This window comes from Nothoprocta perdicaria, unplaced genomic scaffold (genome assembly GCF_003342845.1).
Source record: "Nothoprocta perdicaria isolate Ctin4 unplaced genomic scaffold, notPer1 scaffold_58, whole genome shotgun sequence".
NCBI classification, from domain to species: domain Eukaryota; kingdom Metazoa; phylum Chordata; class Aves; order Tinamiformes; family Tinamidae; genus Nothoprocta; species Nothoprocta perdicaria.
In genome coordinates, this window is record NW_020455843.1 from 1,856,619 (window position 1) to 1,879,717 (window position 23,099).

At 53.2% G+C, this 23,099-nt stretch overlaps 1 protein-coding gene across 2 annotated transcripts; it reads right to left on the minus strand.

Annotated features, from left to right (window-relative positions):
• Positions 1-3,430: 3,430 nt before the first annotated feature.
• Positions 3,431-22,787, minus strand: LZTS3 (leucine zipper tumor suppressor family member 3). 2 transcript variants are annotated; one of them, XM_026048881.1, is made up of 4 exons: positions 22,736-22,787; positions 12,401-12,889; positions 9,897-10,727; positions 3,431-7,509 (listed from the first exon to the last, which is right to left on the minus strand). In XM_026048881.1, exons 2-4 carry the CDS (start codon positions 12,848-12,850, stop codon positions 6,799-6,801), a joined length of 1,992 nt encoding a protein of 663 aa, XP_025904666.1. In that variant the 5' UTR covers positions 12,851-12,889; positions 22,736-22,787; the 3' UTR covers positions 3,431-6,798. The 2 variants fall into 2 exon arrangements, with proteins under 2 accessions (XP_025904666.1, XP_025904667.1); XM_026048882.1 differs by lacking the exon at positions 22,736-22,787 and having other exon boundaries at positions 9,897-10,658; positions 12,401-12,781.
• Between the last annotated feature and the right edge of the window lie 312 nt (positions 22,788-23,099).

The window sequence follows — 23,099 nt, forward strand, 5'->3', positions numbered from 1 at the left end:
CCGCGGGGTTGTTATTGCTGGTGAGATCAGACAGACCCTGGGGACGGGTCTGCGGCGGGAAGCTGACGAGAGAGGACACAAGTGCCGGGCGATGTGCACTGCTTCAGCAGGAGGGGAAGCCTCGAGGCCGAGAGGGAGTCCGGAGGGGCCGCTGGGCTCACAGCCTTTACCAGGGCCGCGGCAGTGCAAACGAGGAGAGGCCTTGGAGGGTCCCAGCCCCGCGGGAYGCCGCTGCGCGCGGAGGGACCGACTGCACGGAGCATAGACTGCTGCCCGGCGGAGCTCTGCCCATGCACGTTCGGTCCCTCCGACCGACGCGGGAAGGGGCCCCTTCTGCTCCAGGAGGGCCCTTCGGATGGCCTGGCCCCCAGGGCAGTGCTGAAGGCTTGGTCTCCCGTTGGTATCTGCGAGCTCAGACACGCCTGGGGACCCCGCGGCTCCCATGCCAGGGAGCTAAAGACCTATTGCAGGGAGCCCGTAACAGTCACGGGATGGGTGCCCAAGGGTCCCGTGCCCTGGCACCCAGCTGCCCTGCTGGTTACGGCGGCTCTGGGCTCTCGGGGTGAGTGGGGGCAGCCAAACGCAGGCCACTAGTGCTTATTTGGAGCCAGGCCTGGCCTGGCCCTTTCCAAAGGAGAGCCCAGGGCTGGAGCTACGGAAGTCTTCAAGGGAATGTAATCTTACCTGCAGCTATCAGGGGTAGCAGTAGCCCCTTTAAAATCTTTTTTTTTTTTTTTTTTTTTTTTTAGAAAACAAAAAAAAAAAAAAAAACCCCACAAAAAATCTATTGCTTTGTGATGGAAAACAGAGAGCAAACAGATCTCTAAAAGTGCCTTAAATAAACGTAACCCTTCCTGTCAGCGCTTGTCCCATCTCCAGATCTGACTTGATTCCTTCATCRGGAGAGCCAGGGAGGGGTTTGTCCTGCAGACAGAGCACCCCAGATCTGGTTTTGCCAAAAGCCCCACTGCCACCATGGAAAATCCCATTGGGAAGCCAGCGCAGGCTGTGTTCCCAGTGCCGTGTGATGCTGGGGAGCGGGTGCCGTGGGCGCTGTGTGCCCTCTTGGCAGGGTGTGAAGCTCCTCGCTGTGGCTTAGGGGACTGCAGCCCATGGGGATGTCCTACACTGAGAAACAGGGTGGAAGGTAGAGGAGGGCCCTTCTAGCTGACCTGGGACGGACCAAGGGAAGAGGTGAGGATCCGTAGGAAGCTCCTCTAGGACAAGACTGGGACAAGCTACTGTCGGGGGCTTTGGGCTGCGGCTCCTTCTTGCTCCTGGAAGTAACTGGGAGGGCGCTGGAAGAGGCACCAGCTGCTCCTTGGGCAGTAGGGGCTGATGATCTAGATGAGTCCAGGGAGTGTGGAGAACTGGGGAGCAGGAGAGGCAGGACACGGGCAAGACAAAGAGTGGTATCTTGATGAGAAGTAACCCTGTGGAGTGGTCGTTAACCCTTAGGCCAAGGGTTGGGTTAGACTAGGAACAAGCTGGATCTGTGCCCAGGCCAGGGAAGGTTGTCACTGTCTGCACCTCACTGGACTCCTGGGGTCTTGGCAGGAATGAGTGGAATGAAGGCCTGGCACCACCATGGAGCGGGGGCTCCATAAAGGGCCACCGTGTGTCTATGTCCCAGCCCACTGAGCACCCTTCTCCAGGGGCAGATGAACCCCCGTCTCACACGGGCCCTGCCCAAGGCCGGGACCAGCGTGAGGAGCCGTCCTGGAGCTAAGGCAAGCAGAGATGCCTCAGCATCCCGGGCCACAGGAGCAGTGACCATCCTCAGATGATGTTTCCTTGGGAAGGAGGGAACAGTATTGCTGCCCGATTCACACTGTCCCAGCGTGCAGACAGATACAGAAACTCCCTACTCCCTGAGAAGAAAGAAGAAAAAAAGGAACAGCAGCTGCTCCCTACCCTCCCTGGGTGACATGTGGAGCTGGCTGGCACAGCACGGAGGTGATTAACCCGATTAACCAGTCTGGATCATCGGGGACACCTGGGCTCATCATCCAGGAACCAAGATGAAACCACCTTCTCTCTCTGCAGTCCTACCAGCACAAGAGAAGCCCTGCAGACATTCCCAGCTGGAGGCAGGGAAGCAGCTCCACTAGGTGCCCCCTATCCCCTGCCAGCTCCATCCCTGTTCCCATCCATGGCCTTCTCCTCCTTTGGGAAGGCAAGAGGCAGCTCCAGGCCCGCGGTGCTCTTTGGTCACGGAGAAGGCCGAGGACGATGGCGAGCGTCCCAGCGGGATGAGGGGCCGCCRCGCAGCCCTCATGGGCTCGGTGTGGAGCGGGTGGCCCTGCCGGGACCTGGCGCCCGCTCCGCATCCCGGGGGGCAGCGAGAGCTGCGAGGGTGCCGAGCACCCTCTACACAGCRGAGCGACATGGAAGCCACAGAGCTTTCTCGTCCATTCCTTTAATTGTCGTATGTACAGAGCCGGGCTGTGGTTTACATCCGAGCACGCTCGTCTCCGTATAACATAGCAGCGAAAGAGCAACCCTTGGATTCCTGTCTCGGCGAACGGGTGATCTCCGTGCGGCGGCAGAAGCTAAGTGGGACTGTGTGAAGCACAACAACGCGCGCCGCTTGTGCTCCTCACACCCCAACTGAGCACACGGGGGTTGTGCTCCCCGGCACAACGCGCAGCCTGTGACARCAACAGGAGCTCAGGAGCAGGGTGGCGGAGCACAGCAAGCCCTCTCCCACCAGGAGGGGAGAAGGGCGGCCTGCACCTTCCCCGGCACCCCAGGAGAACCCGCTGAGCCCAAGTCCTCCTGGATGGGAAGCGCCGGAGTGGCTGGGCGTGCTGCCGGAGCRGCCGTGCGCCCGCCTGGAGTGTGGCTGGGATCCCGCACGAGGGATGCGCCCCGGCAGGCGCTCCACGTAACTGCCTCCAAGGAAAAGCGCCAGGTCGGCTGGCGCTGCGTGCGGGACAGCGGCGCTCACAGCATCGTGGACCTGGAGTGCGGGCGCCTGAGCTGAGCCCCCCGCCAGCACAGCCCTTGCTATCGGCCAAGGACAGGTTAGAAATGACCTGGTTTCTTGTTTTGGATGAAGACATGGGTCACCTGCACGATTTTGAGGGCAGTACCTAGACTTAAGGGTATAAGTTGAAACCCCAGGCAGCTCCATCTCCATGTGAGGAAGAACTTCTTCACTGTGAGGGTGCCCGAGCCCTGGGACAGGCTGCCCAGGGAGGCTRGGGAGGCTCCTGCTCTGCAGATCTCCCAAACCCGCCTGGATGYGMCCGGGTGCCCCGTGCTCTGGGTGTCCCTGCTGGAGCAGGGCGTTTGGCCTAGATGATCTCTAGAGGTCCCTTCCAACCTCAGCCATTTCTGTGATTCTGTGACCTACAGAATTGCACTGAAAACATCACACATCAGCAAAGGTGGAAGGGAGGACTGGGTTATGGTCAAACCCAAACTCTGAAGGCGGGGGTTATGGGACAGAAACATTTTATCAGGCCTGCAGGAGCTCCATAGAAATGGGTCTCTCCTTGGCCATTTCTAGGATATGTCATCAAAACATGAGTCTGGCACCCCGTGGTTGTCCTGTTCCAAAGCCAAGACCACAAAGCCTCACCCAGCCAGTGGGGAAAAGCCGACATCAGGTGGTGCCGAAGTCTGCAGTGAGTCGGGTGAGCTCCAGTCTGGGCCAGATCTGAGCACAGGTGACAGGAACCCAGGTGTCCCACCAAAGTTTTGCTCCAGAGCTACTGAGCAAAGGGTAATTACTTCAAAGGGCAGAACTAGCACATGGGAGAGGATGTGATGGGAACAGTGCATCCCATCCCATTGTGGGGAGGATTCCTGGAGTGAAGGAATCACACGTAGCACTTGGGGGAGTGCCCTTGCCAAAAATATCTGCATTTTGTGGCACCTTTAATGCTTGGAGACTGCAGCTTAGCTAAGGAGGTGGTTTCTGCAGGTCAGCTGAGTGCTTGGGGGGGGTGTTGGTTAGTCCTAGTAGGAGGAAAAACAGCAGCAGCAGCTCAATTCATTAGTGGGTGTGGGCAAATCTCCCTATCATCCAGGAACAGGCACCCTGGAGGCTGCACAGATCTAGATCACAGCTCTACATCCAAGTGATGAGGTGCCCATGCATTAGCGTGGAGCTCCGGTGAGCAGGTGTCCTATAGACTGRTGCTGGTGTCCATTGCTCTTGGTTACTGACACACCTTGGTTCTGGGTTACTTGTGGTTACTTGGTTCACCTCCTCAGCAGCAGATCCTCCAAACTCAACCGCTCGTGGGTTTTCTGGAGCCTGAACCCCTGCCTCCTGTGAAGGGGAGTGGGAACCCAAATGTAACGTCAGAGGTGCTGCGAGGAGCCAAGTGGCAAAAGATCCCCTAGGTTGTGGGACTCATTAGCAGCAAGGGCATGTGTTGTTGTGGGATGTTTGCCCTTTGTTGGTGGCCTCAGAGCTGCCCATGACAGGCTGGGGCAGCTCTTTGCAATTTCTTTGTGCTTTGCTGTTTTTTTTCCCTCCCAAAGACCRCAAAGCCCTTCACAAGCACAGCTGCCTCCTGACTGCTGGGGGAAGGAAGACACTGCGGGTTGATCTGGTGGGGAAAGAAGGGCACAGAAAGCCAAGGTGACACAAGATGCTTTGAGGGGTGTTGGGCTCCTTCACAAAGGCCCAGCGATGGAATGGAGGAAGACCTAAGATTTGCTTGGCCACGTGTAAGAGCCTCAGTGTCCTTGAGGCTCCTGGCTCAGGCTGCAGCCCGTGAAGCACCGGAGCAAAGAGGAGGGTCGGGATGGGGACTGCGGTCCTGCCAACAGCTTGTGGCAGTGGCTGGTCCCATCACACATCCCCATTTCCTAAAGCTGCAGGAATTGCTGCCGTCCACCACCGGCAGCCGCAGCAGGGCCTGGCCACTAGTACTGCATGGTGGCTCTGGCAGGAGGTTGGTGGGACAAGCTGGGGACTCGTTTCTCCTGCTTATCCTCTTTGCTCAGTCTGGAGCTCTCCAGAACAACATTTGATCCCAACTTAAAGGTCCAACCTACTCATGGAGAGGGAAGCTCTGGGGGAGGGAAGCACTGTACAGGAGTAGCTTCAGGTCTTGTTTGGAAGGGGACCTGCCACTCAACATCCTGAGGCCCCTCYTTGATTCGCAGGTGAGTCATGGTCTGGGCAGACTCCCCTTGGGGTCACCTCACATGGACAGCCCATGAATGTGAATTCCAGCTTTGTTCCTYGAGCTCCTCTGGGGCAGATGCCCCCTGAGGATCATTTGCAATCATCCTTTGGCCTCTGCTCAGACAGGGCAAGGCCCATTTTAGAGCGCTTTTCACCTTTCTTTGTGGATCATTYTAAAGAGGTGTCCATGGAAGGTCGAACCAGGCCTGCTTTGCCCACCTTTTCAAGCTGAAAGCTGTGAGTTTTTTTGACACGTCATTCTCAGTGACTATGCATTCCGGTTACTCATCCAGGAGCACAAGCACTTGCATGTTTTTAAGCATTGTCCCATCTTGAAACTGCTCTGGGTTAGTAGCTAAATATTCTCTTAAACTGGACCTGCAATTTMTTTTTCCCCAGAATATTTCATACCCTGTGGGACTGCTAAGGGCCCTGTTCCAAACAGCTGTGTGGAAGGTGAGCACTCGCCTCCCGACCTCATCATTACCTGGCTGTGATGCCATGTGCTCACCGCAACTCCTGAGTGAGGTTCAGGTGCCTTTCTTCAGTAGACCCKGAACAGAGGAAACACACCGAAGCGTTGTGGATGGCACAGTTACCCACTGCCCACTAATGGGCAAACTGCTGAAGCTTCAGGTTGCACAACCATCCCACAGGTCTGGATGGCTCCCCGGACCTTGGTTCCACTGACTCTATGGGCTTGCTCTAGACCAAGAGGGCTCTTCAGAAGGTAAACGAGCTTGGGTTTCTAGGAGATTTTTTTCTTTTCTTGCTGTAGCCAACTTGAACGGATAGGAAGAACAGTGAGACCAAGGCGGAGGAAGGAGGGCATTTCTGCTCCCAGGTTGGTTCATAACCAAAGATGGGAGTGGAAATGAAGGAAGCCACCACAAACAGGAAACGCAGCATATGTCAAGCTCTGCTGAGCCTCAAAAGAGGCTCCCACTGGGCRACTAGTTCCTAGTTGGCTTATGTTACCAGGACAGGCTCATCCTGCTCCTCAAGGATGTCCTAACCTCTTGCGACCATGGTAGCCATAGGCTGGCAAAAGGGAGTCATCTGGTAGAGATATGTCTGGTTTCACTGAAATCAGTGGCCACCCTCCCACTGACTTCACTGAGACCACCGTCTAGACAGCATACTTGATGCAGAGCACTGAATTCGCTCATGATCCCTAGAGCCTTGCCCCATTAGCCAATGTGGCTAAAAACGCCCTGAAAAAAACCTGCCACTTTGAACTGTTTTGCTGCACATAATGTTTGGAAAACCAAAGAAACCAAATACAACCCTCCAAACCAACCAACCAASCAGAGAGGGGTGAACTGTTGGGAGAAGGGATGGCAGCCTCTAGTGAAGAGTAGTAACAGTCACGGCAGATTACAAAAGAGCCAATTGACCCTCACCAGCTGTACTAGGAAAAAGTAAAACAAAACCAAACGAGATGTTGCATTATCGATAGAAAACCAACGCACATCCACAGTTATTTTACCTACAGAGCACAGAAGAATAGAGTAGGGGTGATGGAGCTTGGTGTGAGCAGGCTCACACCTCTCCTATGGTAGCATATTATCCTTCGGAAGATCACTGGCTTGAGTAGGTAGTACATGCACAGCAATAAAAAAAGGGACTGCTATTGTCTTGGTCCCACCTCAGATCTCGGTGGACTCTATTCGCTCGAGTCTGGAGGGAGTCCATTGCTTTTTCTCCTCGGTGTGCGGGGGACTGGTGCCCTTTGTGTTCATCTCGTTCACCTTGTGCTCCAGGAGCTGGTTCTTCTGGTACATCTCCACGTAGTTCAGCTGCAGCTGCTTCTGGTACTTGATGACTTTCTCCTTCTCTTCTTGCCACGTGCGCCGTTCTTCTTCAAAGTCCATCACCTGCTGCTCCCGCTGCTGCCGCTCCAGCTTTAGCTCCGTTTGGAGACGCTCCAACTCCTTCCGCAGGGTGTTGACGCTGTCCTCRCTCTGTCGCTGCATCTTGGCTTCATCGCTCTCGCAGGCCAGGGGGTCCCTCAGCTTCTCGGCGAGGTCTCCGCTGAAAGGYCCTGAAGGTCCCATGCTGGCAAGTGTCCGCTTCAGGCCAGAGACCTCCAGCTCACAGTGGTTCAGTTTTTCCCTCAGCACCTGGACCTCGCTCATCTTCCTTTGTAGCTCGCTCTCRCAGATCTCCAGGTTGACGCTTTTGGAACTGTAAGAGTCCTTCAGGGTGAGGATTTGCTCCTCCTTCTCCCGCAAGAAGTTCTTACCTTCCTTGAGCTGTGACCGCAGCCCCACGATCTCATTCAGCTTCTGGGAAACGTCCGCTTGGGAATCCTTCAGCTGCTGCTTGAGCAGAGAGATCTCGCCCGCCTTCTGGCACACCTGTGAGGGCCAAGGGGAGAGCGTGAATGAAGGAACGGAGGGGACAGCCACGCTGTGCAGCCAGCTGCTCAAGTACTGACCTCCAGCTATTGCAGGGACCCAGTGTATGCCAAAGACCAGAGGTTGTCCCACATTTCTGTTGGAGATCTCATGTTTATTCCCATCTCTCAGGGACTTGACGCTCTTCGCAGATGGAGTTAAGTCAGTAGCTAAGCTAAGCACTCTGATCCTCACTGGTGATGAGGTGACACCAGTGCTGACACCTGTGCTGGTAGGAATCTGGGCTGGGCAACRGAAGGGCATAATTGAAAGTAAACTTGTAGCTACCTACAGGTGGGYGTCTTCTGTCCTGAAGCTCCTTTCTCATGTCAGAAATTAAATACTYGGTCTTTTTTTCCTGGTGGAGTGTGTGCAAGGTCTGCTGTTGTTCTGATCTGGTTGAAAGTGCTTCCCAAACAGTAGCTGTTCTCCRCTGCCTTCATTTCAACCTCCCCCATCCTCTGCTACAGAAGACCTACCTGTTGCCTAGAGCCAAGGAAGACCTCAAAGCTCAGGATGCTTTGGAGCCCTMTACGAAGCCCTGAAGAGCTGGGAAGCATATCCATAGTCCTGTCCTACTGACACTGCCTTCCCTGGAGTTGAGAGCTGAGGCTGTTTCCCAGCCTAACTCTGAGCATCCACACCCACTCCAGAACCTACCTGTTTCAAACGCTCAGGTCCATCACACTGGTTTAACTGTAGTTTCAGCTGTATAATTACTACTTAGTTTAAACATTGAATCCCTTTCATGTGGGTTCACTAAATAAGTGCCCCTCCGAGGGCCAGCTTTTCCCAAAAGGCGGAGATACACGATGAAGAACACCTTGGATAGGAGTCAGCTTATGGATTAGAACACTTGAAGGTGGCAGCTGCTTGTGTTCTGGGCCTCTGAGATCCCACTGCTGGCTGCAGTAATCGGGGCAGTGGGACAGGCTCCACGGAGCCTCTAGAGTGGCTCAGTCCCAGGTGCCTGCAAATTTTAGGATTCTTGATCCACAGGCTGAATCCCACCTCTTTGCGTCAAGATCACTAGATGCTCCTGCCCGAACTCCAAAAGTGAGGAAGATAATCAAAAACTCGTCTGCAATTTTACCAGTGCAAAATCAGGGAACTTAACCAGCCCTAACWTGCTGGAAGAGAAAAAAAGACCTGGGGCGACCAGCTGGCCAAGGAGGTAGGTGGGACAGCACAGCCAGCTTTTGCTGGATGTAACTTGCAGAGATTCAATAGCAGGCTGAATAATAGTAATAAGCTCTGCTGAACATCTGCAAATAGCACCTTACAGATCCTAATTAAGCCCAGCTTCATTGGCTTTCCATCAGGACTAGCAGAATAAGGTTGTCTGGATTCTAGAACTACCTTTTTGCTTCTGCACTCTTAATAAATTTGAAGTTTCCAACCAGTCTGTAGAAGGATTAAAATTCTTCACATAATCAAGCTGAAAAAAAAAAATGCTAGTGCTGGCTATACAAACAGTGTTTGATAAAATGGCCTAAAAATAGAAATGGGGGAAAAAACGGTAAGACTCAAGAGGAGAAATAGCAAGAGGAATTTGACTTTCAGACTTTAAGGAGAGATAAACTTATTAGCAACTGGAAACAGCGCATTATAGTAAGAAGCATGAGGTAAACTTGGCTATCAGTATCATTTCTCTCATTTTAAGCCTTAWTTTAAAAATAAATCAAATATTTGAAAAGTGGGTTTTGTGGGTGCCCAAATTCTGATGTTGCAAGAATTTAATTAAGAAAGACTTAAGCTCAATTTTGTTAGGCACAAATACCTCTGTGGAAAGATCTGTGTTCAGTGAAACCGGTTTCAAATGCTCTGCATTGGAGTGACCTGGCAGTGAAGTGTAATTATTAACCAACACAAGGATTTGCACGCAACAAGTTGCATTTGTTTTAATTTAATTGAAAACTACAGGTGTGAGGCTCAGGCAGGTAGGTGCGTGACCACATTGTCACCTGTAAGTTAGGAGCCACAGACCCACAGTCACTTTCTGTGGGGTGCTCTGAAGACAAACGGGAGATACTTCAAGCAACATCTCTGCGAAATKCACCCCAGAGCACAACCTCTAAAGAGAGAAATCAAGAGAATTTTGCATTAGCCAAAATGCATATGTTTTATTCACTTCTAGTGTCCACATGGCAATTAATTAATGTCTAGATTGCTAATTTGTCTGGAAGAATCTCGCCCCCTCCATGCATAAGTGTAGGCCGAGCTTTAGGCTYTCAAACAGATCCAGGAAAAGTTGGCGTTCAAACTCATTGCTATCTCCTAGGCACAAACTGTTCAACAAAGTCCCCAGACCTAGATACAACTCYCCGTTATTACAGAGAAGACCTTACCTCCCACTTGGTCTCTTCAATCTTCGGGAGAAACTCGGCCTGCTCCTTCTTGAAAGCCACGAATTTCTTCTCCAGTTCCTCTCGCTGTTGGAGGAGTTGCCCCATGTCATCTTGGAGTTTTTTTTTCTCCTGCTGGAGCTTGAAGATCTGGAGCTGCAAGGCCTGCTGAGCCCGTTGGGCCTTTTTGGAAACCTGCTGCAATTTGTTGGCATARTTTTGCCTCAAGTCCTCCATTTCCCGCTCCCAGATCTTCTGCTTCTCCTCGAACACTTGGAAGATGGCGGCCTCGCTTTTGTCCAAGTTCCTTCGCATCTGGAGGACCTCTTGCTCCTTTTCCCACAGCCGGTCTTCCAGGTCTTGGATGATGTCATCCGTTGAAGGCGAGTGGAAAGGCATCGTTTCGTTGAGATGGTTCAGTCTGTTGAACGAAGAGGTGCTCTTGCTCGAAGACCGCCCGCTGTCTGAGGTAGATATCCCGTTGTATCCCACGATGTTCTTATCCACGTAGGTTGTCCCGATGCGGTTGATGTGGCTTGTCGAGGCGCTCATTGGACCCACGTGTTGGCTGTAGCCTGTCCCGTACGTGGGCAGGCTTGTTAACGAGTTACGGCCTGAATCTGAAAGGCCTCCCACTTGGTTTGTAGTCCTGTTAAGGCTGGTCTTGTCGAGTCCACTTTTGGGTGCGGACGGGCTATTGCTGTTGGCATGGTTCAAGCTCTTTCTGTTCTCTGTCACCCCGTTGCTCTGCGGCGGGCAGAGATTCTGCATGGAATGGAAGTTTTTAGGAACTACTGGTTTAAAGGCTGAGGGTCTAACTAAGGGCTCATTGCTCTGCAAAAGGAAAAAGGACCACACATCAAACATAGCAGGAAGCTCAGTAACAACACACATAAGAGAGACATCGGCACAGGCTGCAGCTGATGGGTTGAGCCAGCTTTTGCTAGCTCCACATTTCTCAGCCTTAGTAAACCTTGCACTAATTGGGTTTTAACATGAGGGACGTGTGAGGAGTTGGCCACTCACAGGCCAACACTCTTATCTCCCCTCACCGCAGCTGAAAAATATCTTGACCAAATCTGCATGATTTTCCCCTGAAAATCTCCTCGGGTTCTTGTAGCACGCTCTGCAAGAGGGAACGTTGCCACTTGCCTCCCAGACCTGACCCAAACAGCTCGTTTAATTTTGGCAGGTTATATTTGAAGTATTTCTTTGCAGTGAGGGGGTGTTTCCTTGTTGAAAACTGAAACCYTGGATTAGCAGCCAGCCTGGCCTAGGAGCAACACATTTCCCTCCTGTCAGCAGTCTGCCCTCCTCCGTGTGAACATTGTGTCCTGCTTATGCTTGGACTTGGAGATTACATGGGACCTTTGGGGCCTGGCAATTGCTGGCCCAAGTGCAGCAGTGGTGGCCAAGCAACGTGGTGAGGCTGCTTCAACATCTGGGTTTCCTGCAGCCACGAGCAGTGCTGGGAGGAGAAGGGACTGCAGCTCTGAAGGATTTACAGAAAGAATTTAAAACTTGCAGAGGTTTTTACATTCCTTTGGCAGTGAATGCACCTGAAAAGCAAAATTTTCCCCCAAATGGGTTGATTCTCCTGTAGTTCAGGTGAAAATGAACATAGAGGAAGCTGCCTCGTGCTGCCAAATTTGCAGAAGCCTTTCATGGGAAGCAGTTAGTACGAGCCCTGGTGAGTGGGCAAGGTTAGAGACTGAAACCCTGGCATCTGGCATGTGGTTTTGAGATGGACTGTTAGGGCTTGGTGGAAGGTGGCAGATTAATGGCCAAGGAGATAAGGCCACTGAGCACTGCAGAAATCGTGCAGCACAAGGCAGGGAGCCTGGCGGCCTCCCAGGACACAAGTTATGGGAGTCGCTGGAGCAGATCATACTATATAAAACACCTCTGCCTTTGGGTCTGAGGCTCTGCTCTGTTAGACCTGGGAGAGGTTCGTTCCATGAGGCTGACAGGAGCCATGAGGATCATGCCTGGCTGTGCAATAATACTGGTAGGGGTAGTTCTGAAACTGTGACGACCTGTCCGTTAGAAGTAGCTCTGGGATTTTGAGCAGATACTGCACTGTAGCCATGGGCAAGCAATTCCTTATGGTGCCAGTGGGTCATTGAAGATGACTTATAAATGGCCCACAATATGAAAGTGTGACTCAGATGTTGGACCTACTGAAAGAGCTGACTGCAGCTCTCACCACTRTCCACAGAGGAGATGAGGAGGGCGTCTCGGCTAGGTCAGACTAGCTGATGACTTCAATGTGGTCTTAAATGAGCTGGAAACTTAGCAGTGAAAGGTTTGTTATCGATCTCTTGGGTTCCTCAAGAACTAGCATTGCCCTTTGCTTAATCCCCTGGAAGTAATAAGAATTGCACTATCTGTATATAAGAATTACTTTGCATAGTAAGAATTATGCTGTCTGCCAGGATTGCACCATGCTCAAGGCTTCCTGATCTGTGGTTTTAGAGACACAGGCAACATGAAGGAAGGGTTCTCACCTGGTCTAGTTTGCCAGAGATTGGCAATATCTTTGGTGGGTTACTGGGCTCTCGGTACTGGGGCGGAGGCGGCATGTTCTTCTCATTGTTGGTGGTTACGTTCCCACAGATGTCCATCTTCACCTTGTCGCTCTTGCGCAAGTCGCCATTGATGTAGAGGGAGTTGGAGACCTTCTCGGACTTGTAGGTCTTCTCCTCGCCGGAGTAGCGGTTGGAAATGTCCCGCGTGGAATACCCATTGCGAGACCCCTCCGCCTGCCGGCCGCTGCTCTGCGTCCGYGTCCCCACGCTCTTCATGGCGAACTCCTGGTCGTTGGCGACGCCGCTGCCCACGCTGCCCATGGTGCTCTGGGAGGTGGGTTGGGAAGGCCGGGGAGCAAAAGGGTGGAAGTTCTCCTGGCTGGGGTACGTTGGCTCACTAAGAACTGGCAGCGTCTCTAGTGTGGCCATGGCAGCTCGGAGGCAAGGTGGAGGCACAGCTCAGTGGCACTGGGAGGGCGGAAAAACATAAAGGACTGTTAAAGAGGTGCCCTTATCCATCTTATCTACCTCTCCTCCAGACCAGCCAGGGCAGGAGCTGTCCYGTCTTGGTGTGCAATATGGAGCAGATGATGGGGCTGCCTTTCATGGAAGGGAAGGTGGCTGCTCCTCCTCTTTGTGACCCTCAAAACAGTTTGGAGAAGCAGGGCATATAGGGAGCACCCAACTCCCTCTCCTTACTGTGCAAAAGASCTGCTGTTAAGCCTTCAGGTCCAAGGGCTGAGTCATCTCCATGGAGGGCTTTAGGAAGCAGAGCTCTTTGGGATTGGCTGGACACAGTCATTTGCTTGAATTATTTATTAAAATTGCTCACAATCTGGGCTTGAATTATTTCTGACACTGCTCCCAGGTTTAAATGACCTTGTATAGTTGGATGGAGARTTCCCATCCCTGATCCATCCATAGGCCTGGGCAATGTTGCTCCCTAGAGCACATCCTTTAGGAAASGTTTAAAGGTTTAAAAGGTTTAAAGGTTAAACCTTTAGAAATAAACCTTCCATCTCTTCCTTGGGTGTATTTCAGATGGCCTTGAAGAGCTCAGTTCTAAAATGCASTTTTTGTCCAGTACCATTATAAGTTTCCCTTAAAACCTTTATTCTCCCCTTCCCCTTTATTCTTAGCCAATCTATGCCATGAACTGCCAAAACTAGAACATGGGAAGCAGATGACATGAAGATGGTTGTTGTATTTCTCTCTGATTTAGGTATCCTTATTTCCATGATCAGTCTTACTCCAGGGTCACCAGTTGGGTCTCAGCCACAATGAACATCTAGACCCTACATATCTTCACCCACACCTTCTCATTGCCTGGACACCTACCAAACTCAACCCTGGATCCTACCCAGCCCTGTGCTAGGTGTCTCCAGACACACTGTAAGCTACAGACAGTAAAACAAGGTCTGTCCTTGAAGATGTCCCTGTCTGTGCGGCGCTCCTGGAGCAACTTTCTCTCAGGCCATAGAACAAGGATGGGATTTAGCTGGGAGAGGTCAGTGGTCTGACCAGGAGACTCAGGCAAGGCCACCAGAAATGGAACATGGGAGGGCCTTTCTGTGGGGTTTTCCTTGGGCTGCAGTTGGAAAGTCAACCCTCATCCAAGTAAAAGCAAAAAGCTGGTTTTATGTCTTTGGAGAGTTAGGTTAGGCCTAGAATGATTTAAGAGCTTGTTCTGGTGCCCAGAAGATGGGGCTGGAGTGAAAGCAGACAGCTCCTGCTGAACAGGGAAGCGGTTTCCAGGGTTTGAGGCATTTTCTGTGGGTACAGATGTGTACCCCACTGCCCTGCCGTGCACCAAGCAGGGCAGGCGTTGGAGGGTGACCAGACTCCCAACCAGGTGGCTCTCAAGCACGTCCAGGATTCTGAGGAAAGAGTTTCCCCATGGGATTTGCCCCACTGAGCCACCAGGGATAATAAGTAATGAGCACTGGGTGGGCATTCAGCAGTGCTGATGCTTTTCCTGAAAGGCTGCACCTCTGATCCCCCAAGAGAAACGTCTCCGTGTCGCTCACTGTCTATGGCACAAAGGCTCAGCAGCAAGTGAAGCTTACCCGGGCATCACTGCATGTCACAGTACAGCAAGGGGATCCACCAGCATCGAGGCATCTACATATTTATCAGTAAGACATAACAAATCCTCCACCAATGGAGACAAAGATCCAGGTATGGTCCCAAACACCATCACCAGCCATTTGCTGTGCTGAGTCAGGGCCGTGCCATGCAGTACTTGGATGTATCTCCAGCACGCTGAGGAGGACTCAAGGGATCATGACCCTCTTGCACCTCTCTACAAAGAGCAACAGGCCCTCTCCAGAGGACAACAGCATTGTTCATGGGTGCACAACATCTAGAGATACATCTAGCCACATGCTGGTCACGTAGAGCCTTGGTTGGATTATTGACCCAAAGAGAGCCAAACTCAACCCATGTTTCTTGGGGATTTTCTTAATCAAGTGATTTTTTTTCATATTGCTGATTACCTTTGTTTTAATCTGTCTTTCAATGTCTTTGGGATTTCATAGGCTCTCTGTCTCTTACAGGACACCAACTACCAGGAAGGGAGATCTCGGCTTTGGATAGGGGAAGGCTGCAGCAGCGTTTGCCTCCACGCACAGTCCTCCCCAGCCTTGCTCAGCTGGCGAAGGAGAAACCCAGTTTACCTTTTCCTCAGCTCGGTAAATTCCACAGTGACATTTACTCCAAGGGCAGGATGAGGTAACTAGTGAATTTGATCCTCAAAAAAAAAAAAAAAAAAAGACCAACAACATCCATGGAGTGTGAAAGAAGAAAGTGTCCTTGGTTGGGTGGGAGCTACAGCCTGGGCAGAGTCATGGGAATGCCCTCCAGCCATGGGCAGGGAGGTGGCTGTCCAACAGCATGACTTCTCCTGCCATGGACATCCGTGGCCATCATGGATGGAGCATTGCAGCTCCCTTTGCTCCTGGGTGGTGGTGTCTGTGTCAAGGTCACATCTGCCTAGAGACGTGGCCCAAGCGCCCGGAGGTTCAGCTGATGGTCCCGCTTAACGTCAGTGACCTGAAAGCAGGTGCAGSGGCTGCTTTCTGCTGCTGGGGCATCCAAGCTGCAGGGGCGGTCCCGAAAATGGACCTTTCTGCATATGTTTTTTATTTTTTCTTTTCATTGGGAGACTTCCAAGAAAATATTCTGAAAAATATTAGCTTATGTTGACTGTAAACCCTGGATAATCTGATAAACAGAGCATATGAGCAGGCATTTCAAATATGTTTTTAAGGAGATTCCAGAAGTGCCAGCATATCCTCGACAACAGAGCTGCCAAGTAGGGCCATTTTTCAACGATAACAGCTCTTGATTTTGTGTGTTTTGGCCAACTCTTAACTTTTAGCCAGGTTGTACCTAAATCATTCCTTAGGTGAGCTATGAAGTTAAGGGTTGAGCAGTACTCTCGCCCAAGGGAGCACTAACCAAAATTAAGTTCCTAGGTGATTCTCCARAAAGGAAACAAAGATGGTAACTGAGAAACTTCCATCTGGGATGTGGATCAATGCCTCAATGCCCCGTTTCTCCTTTGGCCCCCTAATCATTGCGGAGGAACCAAAGCATTTATCTTCACTATAAATATTGGCTGTGGAAGGGAAGCTTTAACAAGGTAAAAGCTTTCCAATAAATCTGAGGTTGGCTCCGGCAGGGACTGCTCATCCCTGCTAGGAGATGTTAGCAGGAAATCCTTGCATTTTTAGCCTGAAATGTTGTTCATCTCTAAACAGCGATCTCCAGGTTGATGGTGATCTGCAGATGGGTGGTAAACTGTCCACTGAGACTTGCTAGTAAATTAAGGTAGCCAACAGGTAGGTATTGGCCATGCATAAATTCAAGGGTTGTTGGCTTTCCTGCCTGGGAACCTTGGGGTGAAGGTGTTGGAGGTTGCACACATGGAGGACACACGTGGGGACGTGTCCTTGCTAGAGCCTGGAGAAATCTCCTTCCTCGCACGCGCAGGGACCGAGCATCTTGCCTTGCTGCAAGGACCACGGTGCAACAGCAGCCACAAAATTTATGAGTAGCTGCAACTCAGCACMCTCGGATTTCATTAGTTTACAGTGCAGGGCTCCATGGGAAGCCTCATTAAGCACAAGCAGCCTAATTAAAGTGCGGGATGAGGTCGTAAACCATTCAGACATCTGTCCTGCCGCTCCAAAACGCACGGGGATGGCRATACCGGGAAATCACTGCTCTGCACTCCAGCACCTGTGGTGCTGCCGTATAGTACAAACTGTCCAATCCCCAAGGACACATCTTTTCTTAAACCCTGTTAGCAAATTAAAAAGACGGGGCATGAGGCAGTGCTGGCCAGGGTTATTTTTGCTTTCCCAAAGAGCTAGAGCCCGTCTACGATGGTTTGCAGCAGGGTCGGAGCGTTGCCATCGCTTGTCCTGCCCTTTACGAGTGCTGCTCGGGGATATTATGGCCGTATTTCAGCCTGCCCTGACACACACGTGCTGCTTTAATGCCAGGGCTGCGGATCTGGGGGCAAATGGGACTTCCCGGTTGTAAATCTATTTAATGCAACCCCTGAAAGGTTGTCAGCCCAGGCTGGAAAACGGCAGAGCTGCAGGGAGGGCGAGCAGCAGGAGGAAAGCACCATAAGGATCCTCATGTCAATGTCCCCATCCAGCTCTTGGATGGGATATTTCCCACCCAGGGAGCTCGGAGCAGCTCCAGCAAGAACCCAAACTAGCTCCCCTGCACCAAGGAGCGTTTCACTCCCAAGCCCTTTCTTTAAAGGGAGAGGAAGGGGAAGCCAGCTCCAAACACCCCCGGGCTTCAGAGGTTTCAGCAACCTGTTGGCCTTCCCATGTGTTATATCTTTCCAGATGTTATAGCCCATCTGCAATACTGTAATGGGGAAACACCTGGACCACCTCGCTCTTCATCCTCACCATGGGCTCGGAGGGGCCTCTGGAAGACACCAGGTCATCCCCATGGAGAACYAGCTCTGCCCAAATCACTCCTGACTGGCATCTATCGAAACAGCAGCTGAAACTCAGCCCTACCCTCCCTCCAGCTCCTGAAACCCACGTGAGTGCAGGAAAACCCCAAACGAAGGGACTTTCTGCAGACACAAAAGAGAAGGGAACCTTTCCAGAAAAAACACTGATCTAATTTCCCATTTCCGAGCAATTGTGTGTTAAAAAAAAAGCCAAAAATGAGTTTCTTTGTGTGCATCACAGGCAAAACAGGCTTCCCAGCACACATCTCCACCAAAGCACATTGCCTTGAAAAGGCGCCTAGTGCCGTGGGCCGTGCTCGTGCCTGCACGAGCTAGGATCCCTGTATCCAGCTGGGGATACAGGGATTTCAGGGACAAGCTGGGCATGGCCGGACACCCTCGGGAGCTGCTGCAGCTCCACAGCTACCTCCCCATTGCATGACCTGCACATTTCCCCTTCCCCAACCCTTCCTGCTGCCTCTCACCTGGACTTTCTTCATTGCCTGCAACGCTGGGGGGTTCATGGGTGCTGCTGTGAATACAGTAACCCGCAAAACAGCTCCGGCACCTTCACACTTGCTTCACCCGCACGATTTAGCAAATACCTTCCAGTTCAACAGAAGAAAAATTGCCCTCAGATAAGCAGCTGAACAGTTAACTAAGCCCCGACTGCAGAGGCTCTTTCTGCCCGAGCAGGTTAATTGTTAACGCGCTGGCACCGAAGGCCTTTGGGAGACATACCTGGGCAGGGTGCCACGCGGAAAGGGGATCAATCAGTGCTGGCGGGCAGAGAGCGCTAACGAAGCGCCCCGGAGCAGCGCGGGGCGCCGGCACGCGCGCTGGCCCTGGCATGTGGTCCCCGCGGGACGGGCGGCAAAGGCATCCCAAGGTCGAGAAGCCTCCCCAACCACTCCTGGTTGCTCCAACAGGGGTTCCCATGACCTTCTGACATCGGTTTTCCTTGCAATTCCTCACGCAAGGAAAACATGTGCGTTTCCAGCACCTACACCGGCACTATGGCTCRGGCTCTGTTTGGTGGCAGTGGAGGTATTGCTGGAGATGAAAAGRAATCCCATCCTGGGGTGATGGAGCAGGCCAGAAATGGCATCAAAGCGGGAGGAAGAAAAATAGCTGTGAGCATTTCAGCTTCTTGTACAGAGGTGTGTGGACAGGGAAGGGAAGGGGTTGGAAGCAGGAAGACAGCAGACTCCACAGGGAGCAACATCGCCTCTGTCTAGGGAAGCTTTAGCAAGCACTGGAGAAAAAGCACTGCTGAAACCCAGGAGTCGTATCCACACGCGCTTTGAAGGTGGGCCTGGATAGGTTTTCTTCCCTTAAYCCCCATCCACAGACAGTTGCAGGTGGCAGCCACATCTCCCTTCACCTCCTTCAGGCTGAATGRGCCCAGCTCCCAGCATCTCCTCACGCACCACGGCCACCAGTCTGGCGGCCTCCACTGCGTCTGTGAGAGCAACTGTGCCTGATGGTGGGGCCAGAACCACTATTCTGCTACTGCTTTGACTCYTCTGCATCACCAGAGAGCACTCAGCACCTCCATACAATGATGTTGGAGTTATCTGACCAAGAGCATCACCATAACATGGATTCAAGACCACCTCTCTCCTGTRACCCGCCTCCAGTGCATCTCCTCCTCCTCCTCTACCCTTCTCAAGAGCTTTTCCAGTCTTTCACTGACGGACACTTTTCCAGCCCTCATATGATTCTTGTGGCTCTTTTCTGCACTTTCTCCAACTCCTCTTCCCTGCCCCTGACATCCTGACTTGGCAATTGCTGCGTTTCCTTCCACGGCTGAAGTCCCGCACAAAAGCACAACCCTGCTGGGCTCAAACCTGCCTCAAAAACACGCAGCTCTCCCACTTCTCAGCCACAACGTTTTTTCCACCACCAGAAGCCAGACCATGTCAGGCGAACAACTCCTGCTGCCTCCCAGGGGGACAGAGTTCTCTTCTATTTATCCCCACTGAAGCAAATCGGAGTTTTGTACCTAGAGGCTGTAGAAGGTTTTCTCTTATTTTTCTTTTCTTTTACTATTCAGGGCCAAAAGAGCAGATTCGGGTAGGATTAAGGAGCCACYCCGAGAGGGCTCTTCTGCAGCGGGGTTTCCATCTGCCTACGCACCCCTCTCGCTGGCTGCCTGTCTGCACGTCCTGCGCTGCAAAGACTTTGCAGTTGCTGCCGTGCAAGGAGATGGACGAGCTCTCCGGGGCCACTGAGTGCTCGGTGCACGGGTGGCCGCCCAGCTGGACCTGATTTGACTCCCAAATTGGCGAGAAGGCAACCCAGGAGTCTTGCACAAGGGCAAACCCAGGGGGAAGGACTGAGGAGGCAGGAGCAGAGCTGTGGGGAAGGGCTTGGAGAGCTCGGGAAGGGCTTGGAGACCTCGCTGCACACAGGGATGCTTTGGAGAGCACTGTGTAGCTCTGCCACGGAGCCTTCAGCATTTAGCTGGTAGCAAGCAGGGCATCYGTTCAGGAAGCAAAAGGGCACCAAAGAAACCCCAGGATGGTCTCGTGGGGGCAACCCTAAGGCCATTTCACATCACACCATGTCTAAGTGATGCATGCCARCAGGAAAATGCATCTAAGTTACACCAGAACCCAGCCCGGCGCTTGCAGGAAAGCAGAACCATGGCCCTAGAGGTGCTTTTTGCTGCTTGTTTGATAAGAAAACCCAGAACCTTTTCCCACAGAAACCCATTATGAAGATCTTGTCCTGGATTCCTGTTGAGGAGCATCTCATTTGGGCAYATGTCCCAGGTCCCTGCTCCTCAGTGAGCCCTGCAGCTTCATGGGGGATACACAACGACCGGGATGGTACCAACACATCAGCAGGCTCAAAACCTCCCATAGGTGCTTAAACACAGCAGGGACCAAGGATTCTACTCCAACACAATTCTCTACAGCTAAAGACAGCACTCAAGGACCTGAGGATGACCCTCCAGCCTGGTGCTTCATCTCAGAGCCAGCTACTGGGTTATCCCTATTTATATACATTGCTCTATCAGAGCGTGTTCCTCCCTGACCTCAAAGCATCATCAGAACAACCTGCACCAGCAACATCCTCAGATCCCACAGCGAGGAGAGCGCAGCAGGTCTGCACGGAGGTCCCCAGCGTCCTCCGAGTCGCTCCCGGCAGGTGGGTGGCAAGAGATGGGCCAGGGAGCCACTGCTGAGGGGTGGCACTTGCTTGGGCTGCCGAGGGAAACGGAAGAAAGCGGCTTAGAAACCGGCTCCTCTCCCTTTCTGCCTGCTAATGAGATAATTACAGCCCTTTGTATTCTGGGAAACTACTTTCTCATTATGGGGGCTGCCTCAGCTATTTACATAATAAGCCCGAGACAAAAGGGATGAGATGAAAAGACCCAGGCGGCTCTTGAGTTGCGTGGCAGAGGGAGAGCAGGACAGCCAGTGCCTCCTACAGGGCCCTTATCCGGGATGGAGCGGGGGAAGCGCTTGGATTGACACCTCTCCGGCATTGGGATCTCCTTKCTTGTCCCCACAACCAGCCAAGGGACATGATGTATCCCAAACCCTCCGATCTTATGTCTCACTTCCCATGGGCCCAAGTTGGCCAAGGGACACGCTGTATCCAAACCTGTCCCCATCCCATGTCTCACCACCCATGTCTGATGTCCTAAATGACCAAGGGACATGCTGTATCCCAAACTATCCCATCCTGCATCTGACCTTCCATGTCTAATATCCTAAATGGCCAAGGGACATGCTGTATCCAAAGTGTCCCATCTTGCATCTGACCTTCCATGTCTAATATCCTAAATGGCCAAGTGACATGCTGTATCCAAAGTGTCCCATCCTGCATCTGACCTTCCATGTCTCATGTCCTAAATGACAAAGGGACATGCTGTATCCCAAACTGTCCCATCCAATGTCCAGCCTCCCACCTCCCCAGTCTCCCCARTTGGCCAAGGGACATACTTTATTCCAAAGCCTCCTAGCCTGTGTTTCACCTCCCATGACCAATGACCGCTCATTGGCCAAGGGACACACCGTATCCAAAACTGTCCCATCCTATGGCTCATCTCCCAAGTCCTATGACCCCCCAGTTGGCCAAGGGACATGTTGTATCCCAAACTCCCATCCCACCACCCACTTCCCCTGTCCCCCACCCTCCCAGGTGGCCAGGGGACACGCTGCCCCATCCTACATCTCCCCCACCATGCGCCGTGCCCCCAGGCTGGCCATGGGACACGCTGTCCCCAAGCTGTCGCGTCCCGCGTCCCTGGCCAGCCGAGGGACACGGCGCTCGCTGCCGCCCCCGTCCCCCTGCGTGCCAAGCAGCCACCTCCCTGCTTCCATAAAGGCCGCATTGTTCCCGCCGGAGCTGGAGCCGGAGCCGGGAGCGCGGCCGGCTCCACCTCCCCCTGCTAATCCCCTGCGGTCGCTATCGCTCTTCCCCCTTTGCCGCGTCTCAGGTGCACACACACGCGGTGCAAAAGTCTCTGCCTGCTTCCCCTGGCCTCGCTTCCCTCCCTGGCCAGCGGCTGAGCCCCTCTCCAGAAGCAAAGACGATGGAGAGCACCAGAAAGTCCCTCGGGACAGGGTGCCTGCTCGGCCCGTGGTGGTGACACGTCCATCAGTGATTTCTGCAGCCCGGAGCACTCAGGGGAGCTCGCGGTGCACCCAGCCCGGCTCACGGGGCCCATTTGCAAACGGGAGGATACGTTCAATAACCGCCCGAAGGAAACACATGGATCCAAAGCCGGAGCCTGGGCGCCGCTCCGGCGTCACCCGTCGGTGCCATGGAGCGCAAGGGGAGCGCGGTGGCTGCGGGCAYCCCAAGCCCCTTATCGACCCTAACGAATCCATCTGGGCGTTGCTATTATTAATCCAGGACAAGCTGCTCCCGCTGCTCCAAGCATGATCCCAATGCCCCTCCTTGCCATGGATGCTTGAGCGAAGAGGCACCGAGGTGGCCGCTCTTGACTGGCCCGTAACAGTTGTGGCTACAAAAGACCTGTGTGYGGATGGACCCACAAATGGTTTCCACCAGGAAATCTCCCCACAGAGCCGCCCACCAGCAGGGCTCTGCCCCAGCATCGTGCCCAGCATCTCCCTGGGTATCCGCTGCTGCTCCCGGATCCCGAATCCCAGGGGATCCCAGAGCAATTCCCACACGGCAGCCTCCCAAGCTTTGCCCCTTCCATGCACATGATGCCACGGGACATGGCCCAACCAGAGCCCCACAAGCAGCCACCAACCTGTGCACCGGACCCAGCACGATCCCAAGGAGCCCGTCTCCACCGGCACCCATGGCTCCCGAGCCCCGTCCACGATTTATCATTAACTCACCCGGAGGAATYTCAAGGGCGCAGAGCGACTCCCCCGCTCACTCCTCCCTGGAGCCGGGAGCAAGCTCCAGAGGCGGCGGATTTGCAGGTYCCAGCCGCCGGCTGGAGTTGGGAGAGGGGAAGCGGCCGCTCCGGAGCCACCATCCCCTTCAGCCCCCGTGGCCGCCGTGGGCTCCTTCCCCTCCCACGCCGAGCAAACAGGGCGAGAGGGGAAGGGGATGCAGCGGGACCGGGCAGCGTGCAGGGATTTACCTCCGCCGCCTGCTCTCCCTGCCCTTCCCGGGGCTCCCGGCTCGATTCCCCACCTGCTTTGCAGCTGGGAGGAGAAGAATAGAACAGCAATAGTAGTGAAAAGGAAATACCTG